Source organism: Malus domestica, chromosome 16 (assembly GCF_042453785.1).
Source record: "Malus domestica chromosome 16, GDT2T_hap1".
Lineage (NCBI taxonomy): Eukaryota > Viridiplantae > Streptophyta > Magnoliopsida > Rosales > Rosaceae > Malus > Malus domestica.
The window spans coordinates 21,753,472-21,769,001 of NC_091676.1; the positions used below are offsets into that span (position 1 = coordinate 21,753,472).

The following is a 15,530-nucleotide window of genomic DNA, read 5'->3' on the forward strand; positions in this document are numbered from 1 at the left end:
AACTAGGCTTCCGAAACTTCATTTTAATCGAATAAAAACATGTGTGGAAGAAATACTTTTCGTAGTTTTTGAATCATGCTGTTTTTGTTTATGGCTTCCAAATTCTAATTTTCCTCATTGTTAAAGCTTTTGCCACTTTTTACCTATAGGGACACTTCTGATGTGCATCAAGCACCGTCCGAAGGAAGCAACTCTGAAACCTTTCTCCAGAATCTTCTTCTTCTTATGACTTCAACCATGGAAAGTTGAAAATTCATGCTCTTCACATGCACGTACTGGGAACTAGTTGAATTGTTGACATACAATTTTGTAATAAACATCGTCTCATTCTTTACATGTAAGGAGAGTCAATCAGTCACGGGCAAAAGCAACTCATTGAATCACAAAAACAACAAAAATCTTGTGTCGTATGTCAAATTTCAACAGACTAGTTCTTTTTAACAATACAGTAGTCTAACCTACTCTACATTATGAAGAAGGAAATCCGAACTTGAGTGTTGGAGCCGGACGCATAGTCCGCGCCAACCCGTCACCTACCTTTACAAATTTCAACAGTCTAGTTCAAACCGATGAAGTTCGTGGTTATTATGCACCATTCTATTTAATTCAAAGTTTGCTTTCTAAAATGTCCCTGTATGAAAAGTTTCAAAAAAGGGTTTCTCAAACCAACGGCTAGGATCATCCCACGCATGACAGAGTGGCTTCCAAGAAGGTGACAAGTGGACCAAACCCAATTCAGATTCAGATCCTCCAAACAAACAGGGACCGTCAGTGCCCAAAAAGACTACAAATCATACACATATTGTGGAAAAAAAATTTTAAAATAAAACAATTGAACAAAAATCTAAGGCCATAAATATATGTGGCTCCTAACTGCTATCCAATAAAGGAAACCAAAGGCTCACAAGTATCACAAGTTGAGTCACAAACATTAAAGTCCGCAACTTTCTCAGAAACTAGAGCCACGGTTTCTGTTTCTTTTGTGTTGTTTCAATGGCAACCTCAGTTTCTGCAAGTTTGAGTTCGTCGTTCCATGGAAGCTGGGGGAGTTCGGTTGTCGGAGAAGATTATGGGACGCTGGTGAAGGCGGTCCCGAACCAAGTGAGAGTTGGGAAGGCAGTGAGAGCGCAGCCGATGATGAAGAACATCAATGAAGGCAAAGGTGTCTTTGCACCTCTTGTTGTTGTCACACGTAACATTGTTGGCAAGAAGAGGTTCAATCAGATTAGAGGCAAAGCTATTGCTTTGCACTCGCAGGTAATTAATATGTAAATCTTCTCTTTGTGTCTATCCATGATTAAACTTTGTTTAAGTTATGTGTCATTCTTGATCAACCATTAGCGTTGTTGATATTCAATTCTGGGTATAATTATTTATATCAGTGTGCGTCTCTATACGAACTCAAGTTTGAATACCCTTTCTCATAGTTTACTTTAAAAATAATTAGAATTCCGCTTGAAGCAAGAGAAAAAAAGTCACATATACCACTTTGAAAATGCTTTAAATTAGTAACCATCAAATTTTCAGTTTCTTTTTCAAAATTTTAAGATGAAAACATTATTGGTAGGTAAAAAGACAAATCGTTGAAAACATGAGGCTTTTTGTTTGAAAGTAATTTCACTTATTTTCTTTTTGTTCACCTTCTCTTTTTACCTCACAAAACCAAGTGGTGAGAGAGACAAAGTATAGTAACGAGTTAAGACTGTGATAGTTTCATGTTCGGTTTCCTCAAATTATGGAATTACGGAATTGTATACCTTGATAAGCATATAAAGTTTTTCCTCTCCAGGATCATAGCCTTCATTTGAACCAAAAGAAAAAGGGTGGTAGTATATAGATGTTGTTGAATTATTAAGAAACTCTAGTTTCCCTGCAGGTGATTACCGAATTCTGCAAATCGATCGGAGCAGACGCGAAACAAAGGCAAGGACTGATCCGGCTGGCGAAGAAGAACGGAGAACGGCTGGGGTTCCTGGCATGATAGAATCAGTAGAGCATGGACACCTCCATTTTGTTGTCACAAGTAGAAATTTGATGCTATAGTGTAATTTTCATACTTCATTCTAAAACGACTTCCACATGCATATACTCCCCACCAGCTGGGATTCCTTCAACATCACCACAATGTATAATTTGATGTCTGCTCTCCATAATATATGCACTTTTCGTGATCATTCTTCAGTCTAGTTGCACTGTTTCATTTCTAAATCATCAGAAAACGCAAATCTGAGCTGGGCCGGTTGGCTAGGATTGTGTGTCCGCCCCCCGTATCCTCGAAATTTCCCCAATATCGGCCTTCAATAGAGCATAAATGCCGAATTTCCTACAACATCGATTTGAAATATAAAGAAAGAGGAAGGGCAACTACAAACCTCAACATTAAAACTGGCAGCCACCGATACCACCAGTATCGGAAATTGGCAGTCACGATATCCACCCCAATATTATCTGCCTGGCCTACTTGATAGAAGCTGGAACAACAACAGAACCCTACAAGTAACATCTTCCCAAACTGAAACTGCTATAAATCTGCAAGTTAACCTTGTAATTGAACCTCGATTAACCATTCGTGAAATCAAACGCTATGGCTAATCAGATACACAATATCCATCTACAGGAGCGAGAAATAAGAAATCTAGCAATCATGCAGATTTGAATCATTTGATTGTCAACTCAAGTAAATCATGGGTGTATTACAAACAAAACTTAATTTTAGGTGTACTCTGAGAAATTTTGAATGTTACAAACAAATCTTAGTTTCTGCGTACTTGAGAAAATTTTCCAAATCGTAACATAAAGAACAAGATCATACTATGCTAATAAATGCAAGTAGACAAACATCTCCTCTAGCTTTTCTCAACAGAAAATTTGTGATGGTGTTCACAACTTTGGTAATGAAGAGTGAAGACCCGGCACCAAATCAATTACACATAGTATCGAGGCTTTGCTGATCTTTCCCTTTTAGAATCGTCCTGCAATGACAGAAGAAGTGAGAAATAGAATTAAGATAACTCCAACACAAATAATACCGACTGAAACTTACATGGAAGCTGTAGGTGATCTTATCGGTAACATCGATTACCTCCTTCCACTTTCTCCCAATGCTCATCTGCATGACAAGATAAAAAAATTCAGCCACTTGTCCACAAAGTTGCAACAGATCACATGCAAAAATTCAAGGAAATATAATCAATAATTAATGGATCCACCTATTGCTGATGGGGCAGAGGTCAATCGAGTATATGATATAAAGTCAATCTCGTATTAAGAATCATAGTTCAGTTGATTAATAAAGATCAACAATTTTTCATGGATGCTTTCGCTTCTTAGGATATGCAGATATCTATAAAATAGTTCACAGATAAGCTGGGGCTTTAACTATATCATTGTTAACATCAGAGCAGATTAAAATTCACCCAAACAGGAATATAGATAAAGCAAACCCACAAAGCTTAAAACATCCTATTTAAAGTGCAAGTTTGAATGACACCTGTGCAGCCTCGTTTGCAGCATTCCTAGTCCATAGTGCAAGTTTGTCCTGCCTCTGGCGCACACTTGCTACCACTCCGCATATCTCATCAGCCTCATCAAATTGCTCTCCAATCAGTGCCATCAACTGTCCAATAAAATAGAAACCCCTTAGTATCAATTTTCAAGTAAACCCTAACGTAACATGAATCAACCTAAGTGACTAGTCCAATGCACACAATAATCTTCTGCCACAGTGAGCAAGAACCAACCATTCTTACTGCTGAGGAGATCAAGATTATACATAGAACAATATTCAGTGTCCATATAGTTTAGCACATGCTATGTGGCAATATCAATCAAAACCGTTAATTAGGTGAAATCAAGTCTAATTGTATGTCTTGATTCAACGTCTCGAAAAAAGTATCCTAAACTATGATTCCTCTATATGTGTATTGTGTAAGTGCGCGTGTGTGCGTGAATCAGTATGATGTTTAACTATATGGAAATCGAAATCTCACAGTCTCTAGCCACATGGTATCAAGGTTAGCCTTCCTGCTGCTGGTGACAGTCCACTTCCCTCCATTAGCACACTCAGGATCCTCCCACTTTGGTTCAACCCCAGCCCGGAACAAGTGGAAGTCTGCATGAACCGTCAACTTGCTGGGTTTGAATACGTGATCATACAGACTGCAAACAGATTTTGCATCTCAACATCAAATTTCCGGATTGGAATCAGATTAACATTCAGAACTTGAATCAAGTGAAGTTGCATATAATCAGAGTTTGTAGGTCCACAATGAAACTATAATTCGGAAGGAAAAGAACCGAAAATATTAAAAAATTAACTAAATGCAGCTGGGTAACTTAATTGTCTGGACTTAAAGAATTCTCCACTAAATTTTGTCATCAGCCAAGCATAGTCTAATTACAAAGTTAGAAACGTTAAAGCTCAATTTGTTGAAACAAAAAGACCAAATACTCTGGTACAATACTTGGATTTACAGAAAAAATCCACTAAATTTTCTCTTCAAACAAACACGATCTAATTACAAATCACATACAATCAACAAACAAGCAAAAGTCAGCAAACACCCACATATCACAAATACGAAAACAAAACCGAATGGAAAAAAATACAGAGAAATAAAATTAATTAATATTCAAACCCAAAATTGAAAATCCCAAATTAACAAAGGGGAAGAAATGGGGCATTAGGTTTAGGTCATGTAATCTAATTCTTACCACCAAAACTCCTGGACGGTTTCGAAGGTGTAGGCTTTGCGGAGCGAGGAGCCCCACGCAGCACCTTGCTTGGGCTTGGATTGGTTATCGAACCAAAAGGTCCACTTTCTCTCCAGCTTGTGGGGGCCGCTGCTTGCCTGTATCTTGGTATCAGAGGCCGCCGCCTCAGCCGCAATATTCTCCTGTGTGTCCACCTCTGGTCGCGGCACCGCTGCTGCTACCTCTGTCGCCATTGTTGTCACTTGTGGAAACCTTTTGAGCCGTCTGTGTGTCTGGGTTTTGTTGATTGGAAGGAGGAGGAGAAAGGAGAGAGCATACGGATTTGGAATCGGGTCCTTATATTTGGAGGATCCGCCGGGCCGGTGTTACGTTATGTTCCCCTGGTCTGACCCGATGGGTAGGCTCGCATGAGCCCAACTAGGTGGGCCGACAACAATCCAATGTTGTTTGAAGAAATTTGTAACACACGTCATTGTATTATTAGGCAAAATATCGCCGTAGTAACGTACCTATAAATTACTCTCCAAATCATCAAATTCAAACTACACATCTTACAATTTAGTACAAAGAAAGAAGATTCTTATCCCAAACAAAAGCCTAAAGGAGTGGAATGCGGCAACAGTTGAGATTTAGTTAAATTCTTACAAAATGAGCGGGTAAATAAAGCTTGGAAGATGGTGTATGTACAATCTCTCTCCCAAATTTGAAATAAAAAAATTATCATATTTTCTTAAATTTAGTACTTCAATATGTTTGATATGTCGTGATTGTTTGATTAGAATCTTCCTAAAGGTTCAATCTGCCTAGCATTAGTCTTTTAAGAAGATGCTAATCAAACATTCGTGGCATAAAAATACTACGCAAATTGAAGTATAAATTTGATAGTTGATGAAATTTCTAGATTAAAGGCACATGGAGCAAAATGACACTTAAATCTCTCAACTCTTATCACGGTTGAAAATTTTCATCCTCATCACATAACCCTCGCAGGTGCGTTTGGTACGCAGACGGGACGGGACGGAACGGGACGGGACGGAACGAATGTGTAATTTTTTAAAAAGACATGGGGTATATTTGTCTTAAAATGGTAAAACATTGTGTTCCACAGACGTGGAACAAACCCGTTCCAGGGGGGGGAGGTGGAACGCAAAAACATCCAAAATCTGTCCCGTGGAACAGCCCGTTCCACCCATTTTTGGCGCACCAAACGCGGGACGGAACGCCTCGTCCCGTTCCGTCCCGTCCTGTCCCACGTACCAAACGCACCCTTAATTAACGTTCTTCCGATGGTTATCGACCCCGTTCAAATCAAACCCATTTTGCATCTGGTGGCAGGTGTTGGATGCAGCGTGATGGCCATAGTATTGGACGATCGTGACTCGCATAGAGTCTCTTTTTCTTCTCTTTCGTTTATGAATAGATGAGGTGTCTGTCACTTGTCGTGGTGTTGACATTCGTCCATGTTACTGAATGAGAAAATTGGGGGGTTTTTTTTTATCCGAAGCAATGGCGATATTTCATTAAAGATTATAACATGATTTTAAAAGGTACGTTCAGCTGGGTGTACGTTAAACTGGGTGTATTTTTTCAATGATCAAATCCTTGATCTGAAAAGAGTAAAGCACAACAAACAAACATAGTACATTCTCTACGTAACCACCACAAACAACACAATACACAAGAATCAGTGGTGTAAATCTTCCGCAATAGATCAGTAGTGACAGATCCCAAATTGAGGAATACACAAAACCATCACGAAAATGAGGCCACACAACCTTTGGGCGGCACAAATAAACACAAACTTCAACTAAGCCGAGAAGGAAACCACCGACAACTCATCTTCACACAGAAAACATGGCAGCTTGTTCTGATCATCAAAACCATCACCGTAGAAGAACATGTTTTTATTTACATCTTTTGGCAAAATGAATAATTTATATTCCACCACTAAGAGCTTTCTGACCATAAAAAATTAAAATACCCATTCGAAAATATATACTATTTAGTTATTGGGATAACATAGTGGTGAGCAGTGGCGAAGCTACTGAGGTGCAAGAAGGTGCGAGCACACCTTCCGTCGAAAATTGAGATAGAGAATTCACCCTTCTACTAGACTATTGTTGCGCTCATGTGACTATTGTTCCGAGCACACCTTTCGTCAGAAATTGACCTTAAGAGCGAGAATTCACCCCTCTATTGGACTGTTGTTGCGCTTATGCGACCATTGTTCTAGGCTGAGCTATGCAAGTCTGGACAGGGTTAGACAAGCACTAAGGGGTATGTAGAGAAGCCAGAATGTGAAAATGTTTTTGTTGCAGAGCCAGTGTGCGTAAGAAAGAAGATGATATCCTTTTTTTTTGGGAATTGTTATTAACACTTAAAATCTCATTTCACACACCAAACTTTCTATATTTTCTTTGACACTTTCCTTCCTTGAGGCACAATATGAATCTTCTACCCGTATCTAATCATTGAGAATTTAACCTCTCAACATGTACCAACTGGTAAAGATCGCCTCGTCTTTGCTTCAGTAAGGGGAGGTTTGTCCTGAATAATTCAAAACAAACTTATTTTAACTACTTTAATTGTAAAGTAACAAACTATTTCATCGGTATTCCATGAACACTCTTGCATATGAAAAAGAAGAGTACAGCTTGGAAACCTTTATATCACTTAGTGCAAGGAAGTGCGACCATATCTTAGGTCAGAGGCGGATCTATTAAGGGACTAAGATGGTCCCAGGACCACCCAAAAACTCAGAAAAGTAGCTATGAAAATCTCTAAAGACCACCTAAATCTGGGCTGTGGTGGGGGAGAAAAGCAGCCATGGTTGCTGAGCACCTTCTGCAAAATAGAAGGAGAAAGAAGAAGACTCATTTTCTTTCAAATTACTTCGCCAAAACGACTGTTTTGGGCCAAACCATTAAAAAAAAAGGAAAGCGTACATTTTTTATTGTGATTGGACATCCGGTCACATCCCTTTGGTTTAGACTCCACATGAGGTTCATCAATCCATGGCCATGCACACTGGTGGCCGAGGTGGGACCCACTTCAAAGTAAAAATCAATTTAAAGACCTTGAAAAATAAAAAGATTATATCAAGGGAGTCGTAATCTCATTAAGTAATCATTTCGTTTTGTCCTTGGGATTCCTCAACTCTTCCAACCAGTAAAAACTTTAAACTTACCCTCCTCCTCTATGCTTATTGCTGACTGCTGCCCAGTGGCAGTGGGCCTATAATCTTTGTTGGCATTTGGGTTTAGCCTTTAGTTTGCATACATCTTCCATTCTTCTCTTCGATCCCAAAACCCTAATTAGAGTTTAGTTATGCAAGTTTTTGATGCCTAGTTTATTTATTAGTGCATGTTGTGAGGACTTGTCACTCAAGTGATCGAACATAGTGTTTGTCCTTGTATTAACAACAAGAGTTTTGATAGTCTCGCATTCACAATAAGAGTTACACATTATGTAGTTATACTTAAGACAACAAAAATATTTATTTTATTTTGATAGACAGATAGTGACTTTGTCGTTTTTATTTTTTTTTCAATATTATTTTGGTCTTTTTTTTTTGAGCTTTAAAGTTAGGACCATCCCATACTAAAATTCTAGATCCGCCACTGCTTTAGATCATCGGAAATTGACTCTAAGTGCGAGAATTCGCCTCTCTGCTAGACTGTTGTTGCACTTATGCGGCCATTGTTCTAGATGGAGCTACGCAAGTCTGGACAGGGTTGGGCAGGTGCTAGGGGACAGTTTGTGGAGAAGGCCAGAATTTGAAAATGTTTTTGTTGCAAAGTTGGTGTGCGTGGGAAAGAAGATGGTAACCTTTTTTTATCTTCCTTTTTTTTTTATCTTTTTTTATTTTTTATCTTTAACTAATCCCGTATACCTTTTTTCCTCTTTAAAATGGTCCCACCATCTTTTCTTTCCTCACTTTTATACTACTTTTTTTTTTCTCTTAATCAATCTTCTGACTTTTGTTTTTTCATTTTTGAGTGATGTTGTATTAGTTTCTTTATCTTTTTAAGACCACGTCAATTCAGTTCTTTTATCAAGCTTTGTACCAAATAATATAATTATACCTAATTGTATAACTTTGGCTAAATTTATCGTCTTTAGACTGGACGCGTGTTTTGAAACTACTTTTGAAATGTTAAAACCCTTAAGCATGAGGTTAAAAATATTTAATAACAAAAGATTTTCTTTTAGTTATCATAGTTTTTTTTTTTTGGAGTTTTTTAATATCTTCTTATGTGCGTTATGGTGGATAGATAGGTTTTATACTGTTTAGTACTACTAAGTGTAATGTGCATCGAGATTTTATGCTGAACAATGTGAATCTTGCATTAGAAGTGATACTTATGCTTGTGATTTCGTGTTCAATTTTTTCACCTTCTATTCACTTGAGCCACTCTTGTTTCAATCTCTTCATTGACTACACTGTCTATTTTTTAACTTTTTCTGAATTGTCCAATGTATTTAAAATGACAATAAAACCTAAACGTTTTGCCCATTTCTCTTATAATTTTTGACTTCGTCACTAATAGTGAGGGTGTATAAGAATGAGTAATGAGGGAGACCAAAATTTTAAACCAAGTTTACAAATCAAATGATATATCACCAATATAAAATAAATATGTTAATCAACGTTTAAGTAATAATTCAATCATCAACAACCACATCATTTGGTTTGTAAATTTAATTTGAAAATTTTGATTTCTCTAGCATTATTAGTATAAAAATACGTTAGATTCAAACTTTGAAATGTTAACTGAAAACCTTCTCTCACACATGTCAAAAATTTTGCAGTATCTATTGTTATATTTAGTATAAGACTCTGTAGCTTTAATTATGATTTGTGCAGAAGGGCAGGCATGGCTGATGAACGGGTTTAAATCTCCTATTTTACTTGCAAGAATCACAAGGTTATTGTAGTATAAACGGATTTCGCAAGGTCATCTCCACAGGGATTATTAAATAATTCGAACTAATCAGATTCCATTTTGTTTATACCATATTTAGGGCCTCGTATATTTGGGCCTTGGGCCTTGTATTTGGGCCTCACACTAAAGCCCATACTTTGTAAAAGAGGAGGAGCCCCTTATTCTATAAAAGGGGACTCCTACCCTCATTCTAGAGGAGGCCGATTCCTAGGCCTGAGATCCCCTCTCTCACCCTCAGAGCCTCCTCACATCCCCTAAGCTCTAAGCTCTCTCTCCCTCTTCAACAGAGAAATACAATACAATTAGTGTGGACGTAGCCCAAATCTTGGGGTGAACCACGATAACTCTTGTGTTATTTACATTACTTGCAGATTCACGGTCGGATTTACGTTGTTCCAAGACCTCCGGTTTTGTGCATCAACATTTGGCGCCGTCTGTGGGAAACGACACGAAAAGCTATGTCGGTTCTCTTTCATTTTTTTCATCAAACCTCACAACCTCCACCGTGAATCTGCAGAAAACAGCACCGCCTCTCCTGGATGCCCACTTCTCTCCTCCACAACCCAGTTCCTCTCTCCTCAATTTGGGCACATTTCAGAGAACAGTGACAGAACCACCACCCACACTCCATCTCCTCGATCCCATCCCATCACATCACATCCCATCAAAATCCAACATCTCAAATTGTTGATTGATTCAAACGCCCCAACTAAAACCTGAAAATTCACCAAAACATTTTTCAGTTTTTGCGACGATTTTGAATCCCAGTCCAATTGATTCCATAGCTGAAAAACAAGCTCAAATATTCTCCGAGGAGTGCAAATTATTCCCTGCAGATGTTCACATCCAGTCCGACCCCGAAGCTATGGGGGAAAGAGATGAACAGCAGAGTAAAGGCGATTTCGAGTGGGAAAGAGAACCGGCGCCGCTTCAATGGACATCATCGAAGATCCCATCTCAGATCTGCCTCAAGCAATGGATACGTCAGAGTCTGGAGCTCATAACCCAAGTGCTGCTGTTTCAAAATTTGATTGAGACGGCCCGAGCTCACGACAAGGAGGCTCGAGCTTACGACCTATCTGAGAAAACCAAACCCTCAAACCCGGCCTCTTCAAGCAGATACGGAGCCACGAGGTCACAATTGCAGAGCGTTTCGTGCTCAGAGTCCCATACGTGAGCCCAGGGATAGAACCCCATCTCAACTTTAGCTATGGCAGACTCGTGAGGGATGAAGTTGATGGATCTGATCACAGCTGACCCATCCACCGTATCAGCTTCTGCCTCCACAACGACGTCGTCGTCGGCGTCGACTCAGCCGGCTCAGTCATCTGTCATGCGTTTTCGCCACCAAAAGCAGCTTAATTTAGGCACTTTGAGATCTGGGATTTGTCACGTGTTGTACCCCAACCTCTACCTCCGGCTTGCTACACTTCCCGACACCTTCCACCGTCGAAGTCAGGTCGATCGCGGGAAGGAGATTCACATCAGTAAGGCTGCATGAAGCCGATTCCCGATACCCTCCCGACGCGCCTTTTCTCTGTAAGGCTTTGGCGGTGGCATATTGCTTTGAAGACTGATTTGATTGACTTGAAGCAGGGAAAACAGAAAAGCCTCATGAAAATTCTCTCTCTTCCCCTTCAGATCTCTAAACCTCATGGCCATGCCTTCATCGCCACCAACGACGTCGCATTAGTATTACAGATGCACTCGCTTCGTCGGCGTGTTTTCTCTGGACTCCGTCCTCTCATGCCCCCACTGCGAAACCAGCTTCCTCGAAGAGATCGAGACGATGCCACAGCCACTACTGCAGCCTAACTGTACTATAATGACGCCGCAAGGTCGGGGGCTCCGACCACTTCCGCCCACCATGTCCGACCTTTTAATGGGTTAGGGCTTCAACCACTTCTTTGAACAGCTCTCCCAGATTGAAATTAACGGTTTGGGCCGACTTGAAAACCCATCTGCGTCTAAATCCGCTGTGAAATCTATGCCCGATATTCAAATCACCGATACCCACGTCGGGTCGGACTCACAGTGCGCCGTTTGCAGAGAAGCATTCGAACTCGGGTCGGAGGCCAAAGAAATATCGTGCAAGCACATATACCACCCAGATTGTATCCTCCTTTACGCTCTCACAATCTCTCTCATTCAATGATTCGGTGGAAACTGTGCAGAACATGTTTGGGAAGTGAAGGAAATTAGTGAGGGAACCTACAAAGAAGGGGGATGATCTCGTCGAAAACACGTGGCAGCACTTAAAAACAAGCCCCAGTTTTGCTGATGCTGCCATGGAAAAAATTGCACAAGGAACAAAGGTTCTAGCAGAAGGCGGTTACGAGAAGATTTTTCGATCAACCTTTGAGGCAACTCCCGATGAGCAACTTCCAAATTCATTTGCATGTTACTTGTCCACATCAGTCCAGTCATGGGAGTTTTATATGTTTCTACTGCAAAGCTTGCCTATTGCAGTGATAATCCCATTTTGTACAAAGCTAAGAGCCACGTCTTCTTCTTGGTCTTCCGTATCTCTGCACAATCTTCAACTGCATCATCATCATAACCTTGAGAATAATGCAGTAATGGGTTATCTTCAACAACCCACTTGGACAAAGGGAATAACTTTTTGCATGTGCTAAATCTGACCCATGCCATCCTGTTCGTCCATCAGCTTGTCAAAAGAAACAGAAACAAAAGCAGTAAAAGTAGAGCAGGTTTCTTTAAACACAAAGCTGGAAAATGGTCCCACAACCACAATCATAAAGGAATTCAAACATCAAATGATGCCAAGCTGTTGCCATCCCACTACAAGGTCCCAGCATCTCATTGTGTCAGTGCCTTGGGACGTTGGATTGACAAGACACCGAGCACCATTATTCCTAAAAAAAGTGGTCCTCCAAGAAAGCAAAAGCAAAAGCAAGAAATAAAACACCTCAACAGAATGATGTGATTTACTTCTCTTGTTTTTATATGATGTAATTTATTTTTCTTATCTGTTGGAGACATCTGTATAAACCCCATCAGAGGGTATAAAAAAAAAAAAAAAAAAAAAGGCAAAGCCCAAAATAAATGGGCTGGCATGTTGTGGAGGGCGAAGGCCCATAAGCCCAAAAAAAGCTCCAACCAGGCGATCAAAAGTACGCCTAGTACTCCAAATTATACATGAACACTACTCATGTCAACATCCATAAGCATCACTCATCCAATCATACATAAACATTCATGAGCATCACTCATGTCAACATCCATAAGCATCACTCATGTCAACATCCATGAGCATCACTCATGTCAATCAACATAAACATGCATGAGCATCACTCATGTCAAATCAGCTTCAAAGACTTCATTTACAGAGCTCTAGCTTCAAAAGCTTCATTTACAAGAGCTCTAGCTTCAAAAGCTTCATTTACAAAAGCTCTAGCTTTAAAAGCTTCATTTACAGAGCTCTAGCTTCAAAGACTTCATTTACAGAGCTCTAGCTTCAAAAGCTTCATTTACAAAAGCTCTAGCTTTCAAAGACTTCATTTACAGAGCTCTAGCTTCAAAAGCTTCATTTACAAAAGCTCTAGCTTTAAAAGCTTCATTTACAGAGCTCTAGCTTCAAAGCTTCACTTGCAAAGCTTCACCTACAAAGCTTCAGTGCAGGGTATACAAATACCGCATCTGAACAACCACCACTTCGGCCCATACATGGATTCAATTTGAAGTCTCCAGCCAACAGACTCTATTGACCGAAGACTTGAGGGACTACATTATGTACCATATATTGGGCCTCAACTGGGCCTCATAAAAAATACTTGGGAGACTCTAGCCCATCACTTATGTATTGAGGAGCGAGCCCTTATTCTATAAAAGGGACTCCTTCACTTTTAGAGAGCACTCATGAAAAATACTTGGGGGACTCTAGCCCATCACTTATGTATTGAGGAGCGAGCCCTTATTCTATAAAAGGGACTCCTTCACTTTTAGAGAGCACTCATGAAAAATACTTGGGGGACTCTAGCCCATCACTTATGTATTGAGGAGTGAGCCCTTATTCTATAAAAGGGAATCCCTCACTTTCATTAAAGAGCACCCATTATTCATGTACTGAGGAGTGAACCCTTATTCTATAAAAGGGACTCCCTCACCTTCAAACGCCACAAGCCAAGCCAACCAAGGCAACATAAGCTACAAGCAAAGCGGCCTCACAACATGTGCTACTTCTAGTTGAGCATCATTTCAGATTGGGCACCGCCTCATATCGAGCATCAGTTCTAGACGACATTTAGTTACTTCGGCCCACACATGGACTGAATTTCAAGTCTCCAGCCAAAAGACTCTCTTGACTGAAGACTTGGGGGACTACTGTTTATACCATATTTAGGGCCTCGTATATTTGGGCCTTGGGCCTTGTATTTGGGCCTCACACTAAAGCCCATACTTTGTAAAAGAGGAGGAGCCCCTTATTCTATAAAAGGGGACTCCTACCCTCATTCTAGAGGAGGCCAATTCCTAGGCCTGAGATCCCCTCTCTCACCCTCAGAGCCTCCTCACATCCCCTAAGCTCTAAGCTCTCTCTCCCTCTTCAACAGAGAAATACAATACAATTAGTGTGGACGTAGCCCAAATCTTGGGGTGAACCACGATAACTCTTGTGTTATTTACATTACTTGCAGATTCACGGTCGGATTTACGTTGTTCCAAGACCTCCGGTTTTGTGCATCAACACATTTAATTATTGTAAAGTAGAAATTGAAGTGATTGATTTTATAACCTAATTAAAATAAAAAACGAATTTAATGAATTAAAATAAACAATCTGCAATATTAGAGCTAGAGAGAAAGAAAACCGTTTTGGGAGAATAAAATTAAGAAAGCACTAGGGTTCCACCATCACCTAGCAATCCTATGAATTTTTACCAATTACTTATGATCTACACATGCCATTTTGAAGGTTAGATTTTCCTAATTCATATTCTACTTGGAACCTCCAACATAGAACGTATATCTAACATGCAACCCATCCGGACGTTCGGATCAAATCTAAACATGAAAGACTCATTATGCTTTATGAAAATCCTTTGAAAAACCATGCAATCCTTAAGACGTGATATTCATCCTAAGAGAAATTACAATTATTAATCACAAGAAGCCAGCGTCAATTTCAGGGAACCTTCCGACCAAAATTGCATCAAATTACTTTTCTAAAAATCCCAATGGTGATCAGGCATTAAAACAATTAGATAGTTTTTATCCCGGTGATTAACAATTCAAAGTATGCATGCAATCAATCATAAGCAATTAAATAAAAATCACATATTCCTGCTAAGGCTCAAGGCTTCGCCCTAGCAAAAGAAATTAGTTCCGCATATTCATAATTGAAATCATAGAAATATCTCTTAAGAAAAGGATTGAAAACACCTTCAAGTGGAAAATCTTCAAAACCCTAGCACTTCTCTCTGTCTCCAATATTGCACAAAATAAAGCGTTCCCTAAAACTGTAGACAGCTAAGCAATATATTTGCTAAGCCCCCACACAAACCCTAGCAAACTAAAATTAATAAAAACCCTAAAATAAAAATAGTAAAATTCGTCTAAAATCTGAACAGCCACGTTTTGGCCCATAAGCTGCTCCAAAACTGGCCCAATATAGCTGGATTTAATGTTTGGAATATTCTGAACACTTTTCCAGAAGGCCACGAACCCATCCGAGGTCATTTTGGGCTCCAAAAACGCAATTAAAGCCCAAAAACGTCACTTTCCAGCATTGCGCACTGCTTCTTTATTTCATCGCCAGAAAATAACCGCTTGGTGGAAAAATCCCAAATTTTGATACGATCAAGCTAAGTGACTCACGAACGTCCTCCAACTGGAATTACTCCAAAATTCGTCC

At 39.7% G+C, this 15,530-nt stretch overlaps 2 protein-coding genes across 3 annotated transcripts; one reads left to right on the forward strand and one right to left on the reverse strand.

The window, feature by feature from the left end:
- Positions 1 to 831: 831 nt before the first annotated feature.
- LOC103403579 (protein PROTON GRADIENT REGULATION 5, chloroplastic) lies at positions 832 to 2,174 on the forward strand. Of its 2 annotated transcripts, XM_070815846.1 has the most exons (3): positions 883 to 1,257; positions 1,877 to 1,992; positions 2,047 to 2,174. In XM_070815846.1, exons 1-2 carry the CDS (start codon positions 994 to 996, stop codon positions 1,979 to 1,981), a joined length of 369 nt encoding a protein of 122 aa, XP_070671947.1. In that variant the 5' UTR covers positions 883 to 993; the 3' UTR covers positions 1,982 to 1,992; positions 2,047 to 2,174. The 2 variants fall into 2 exon arrangements, with proteins under 2 accessions (XP_008340648.2, XP_070671947.1); XM_008342426.4 differs by having other exon boundaries at positions 832 to 1,257; positions 1,877 to 2,174.
- Positions 2,175 to 2,627: 453 nt separating this feature from the next.
- LOC103403580 (eukaryotic translation initiation factor) lies at positions 2,628 to 5,093 on the reverse strand. The gene is made up of 5 exons (XM_008342427.4): positions 4,714 to 5,093; positions 3,990 to 4,158; positions 3,491 to 3,616; positions 3,044 to 3,109; positions 2,628 to 2,972 (listed from the first exon to the last, which is right to left on the reverse strand). The coding sequence occupies exons 1-5, from the start codon at positions 4,944 to 4,946 to the stop codon at positions 2,925 to 2,927; spliced, it is 642 nt and encodes a 213-aa protein (XP_008340649.3). The 5' UTR covers positions 4,947 to 5,093; the 3' UTR covers positions 2,628 to 2,924.
- Positions 5,094 to 15,530: the final 10,437 nt, after the last annotated feature.

Excerpts from the sequence above, each read along its gene's own strand:
- LOC103403579 (XM_008342426.4), top strand. The coding sequence starts at position 994 with ATGGCAACCTCAGTTTCTGCAAGTTTGAGTTCGTCGTTCCATGGAAGC. Across the intron at positions 1,258-1,876 it reads CTATTGCTTTGCACTCGCAG|GTGATTACCGAATTCTGCAA; the intron begins GTAATTAATATG and ends GTTTCCCTGCAG.
- LOC103403580 (XM_008342427.4), bottom strand. The coding sequence starts at position 4,946 with ATGGCGACAGAGGTAGCAGCAGCGGTGCCGCGACCAGAGGTGGACACA. Across the intron at positions 3,110-3,490 it reads CTGCAAACGAGGCTGCACAG|ATGAGCATTGGGAGAAAGTG; the intron begins GTGTCATTCAAA and ends CTTGTCATGCAG. Across the intron at positions 2,973-3,043 it reads AGATCACCTACAGCTTCCAT|GACGATTCTAAAAGGGAAAG; the intron begins GTAAGTTTCAGT and ends CTGTCATTGCAG.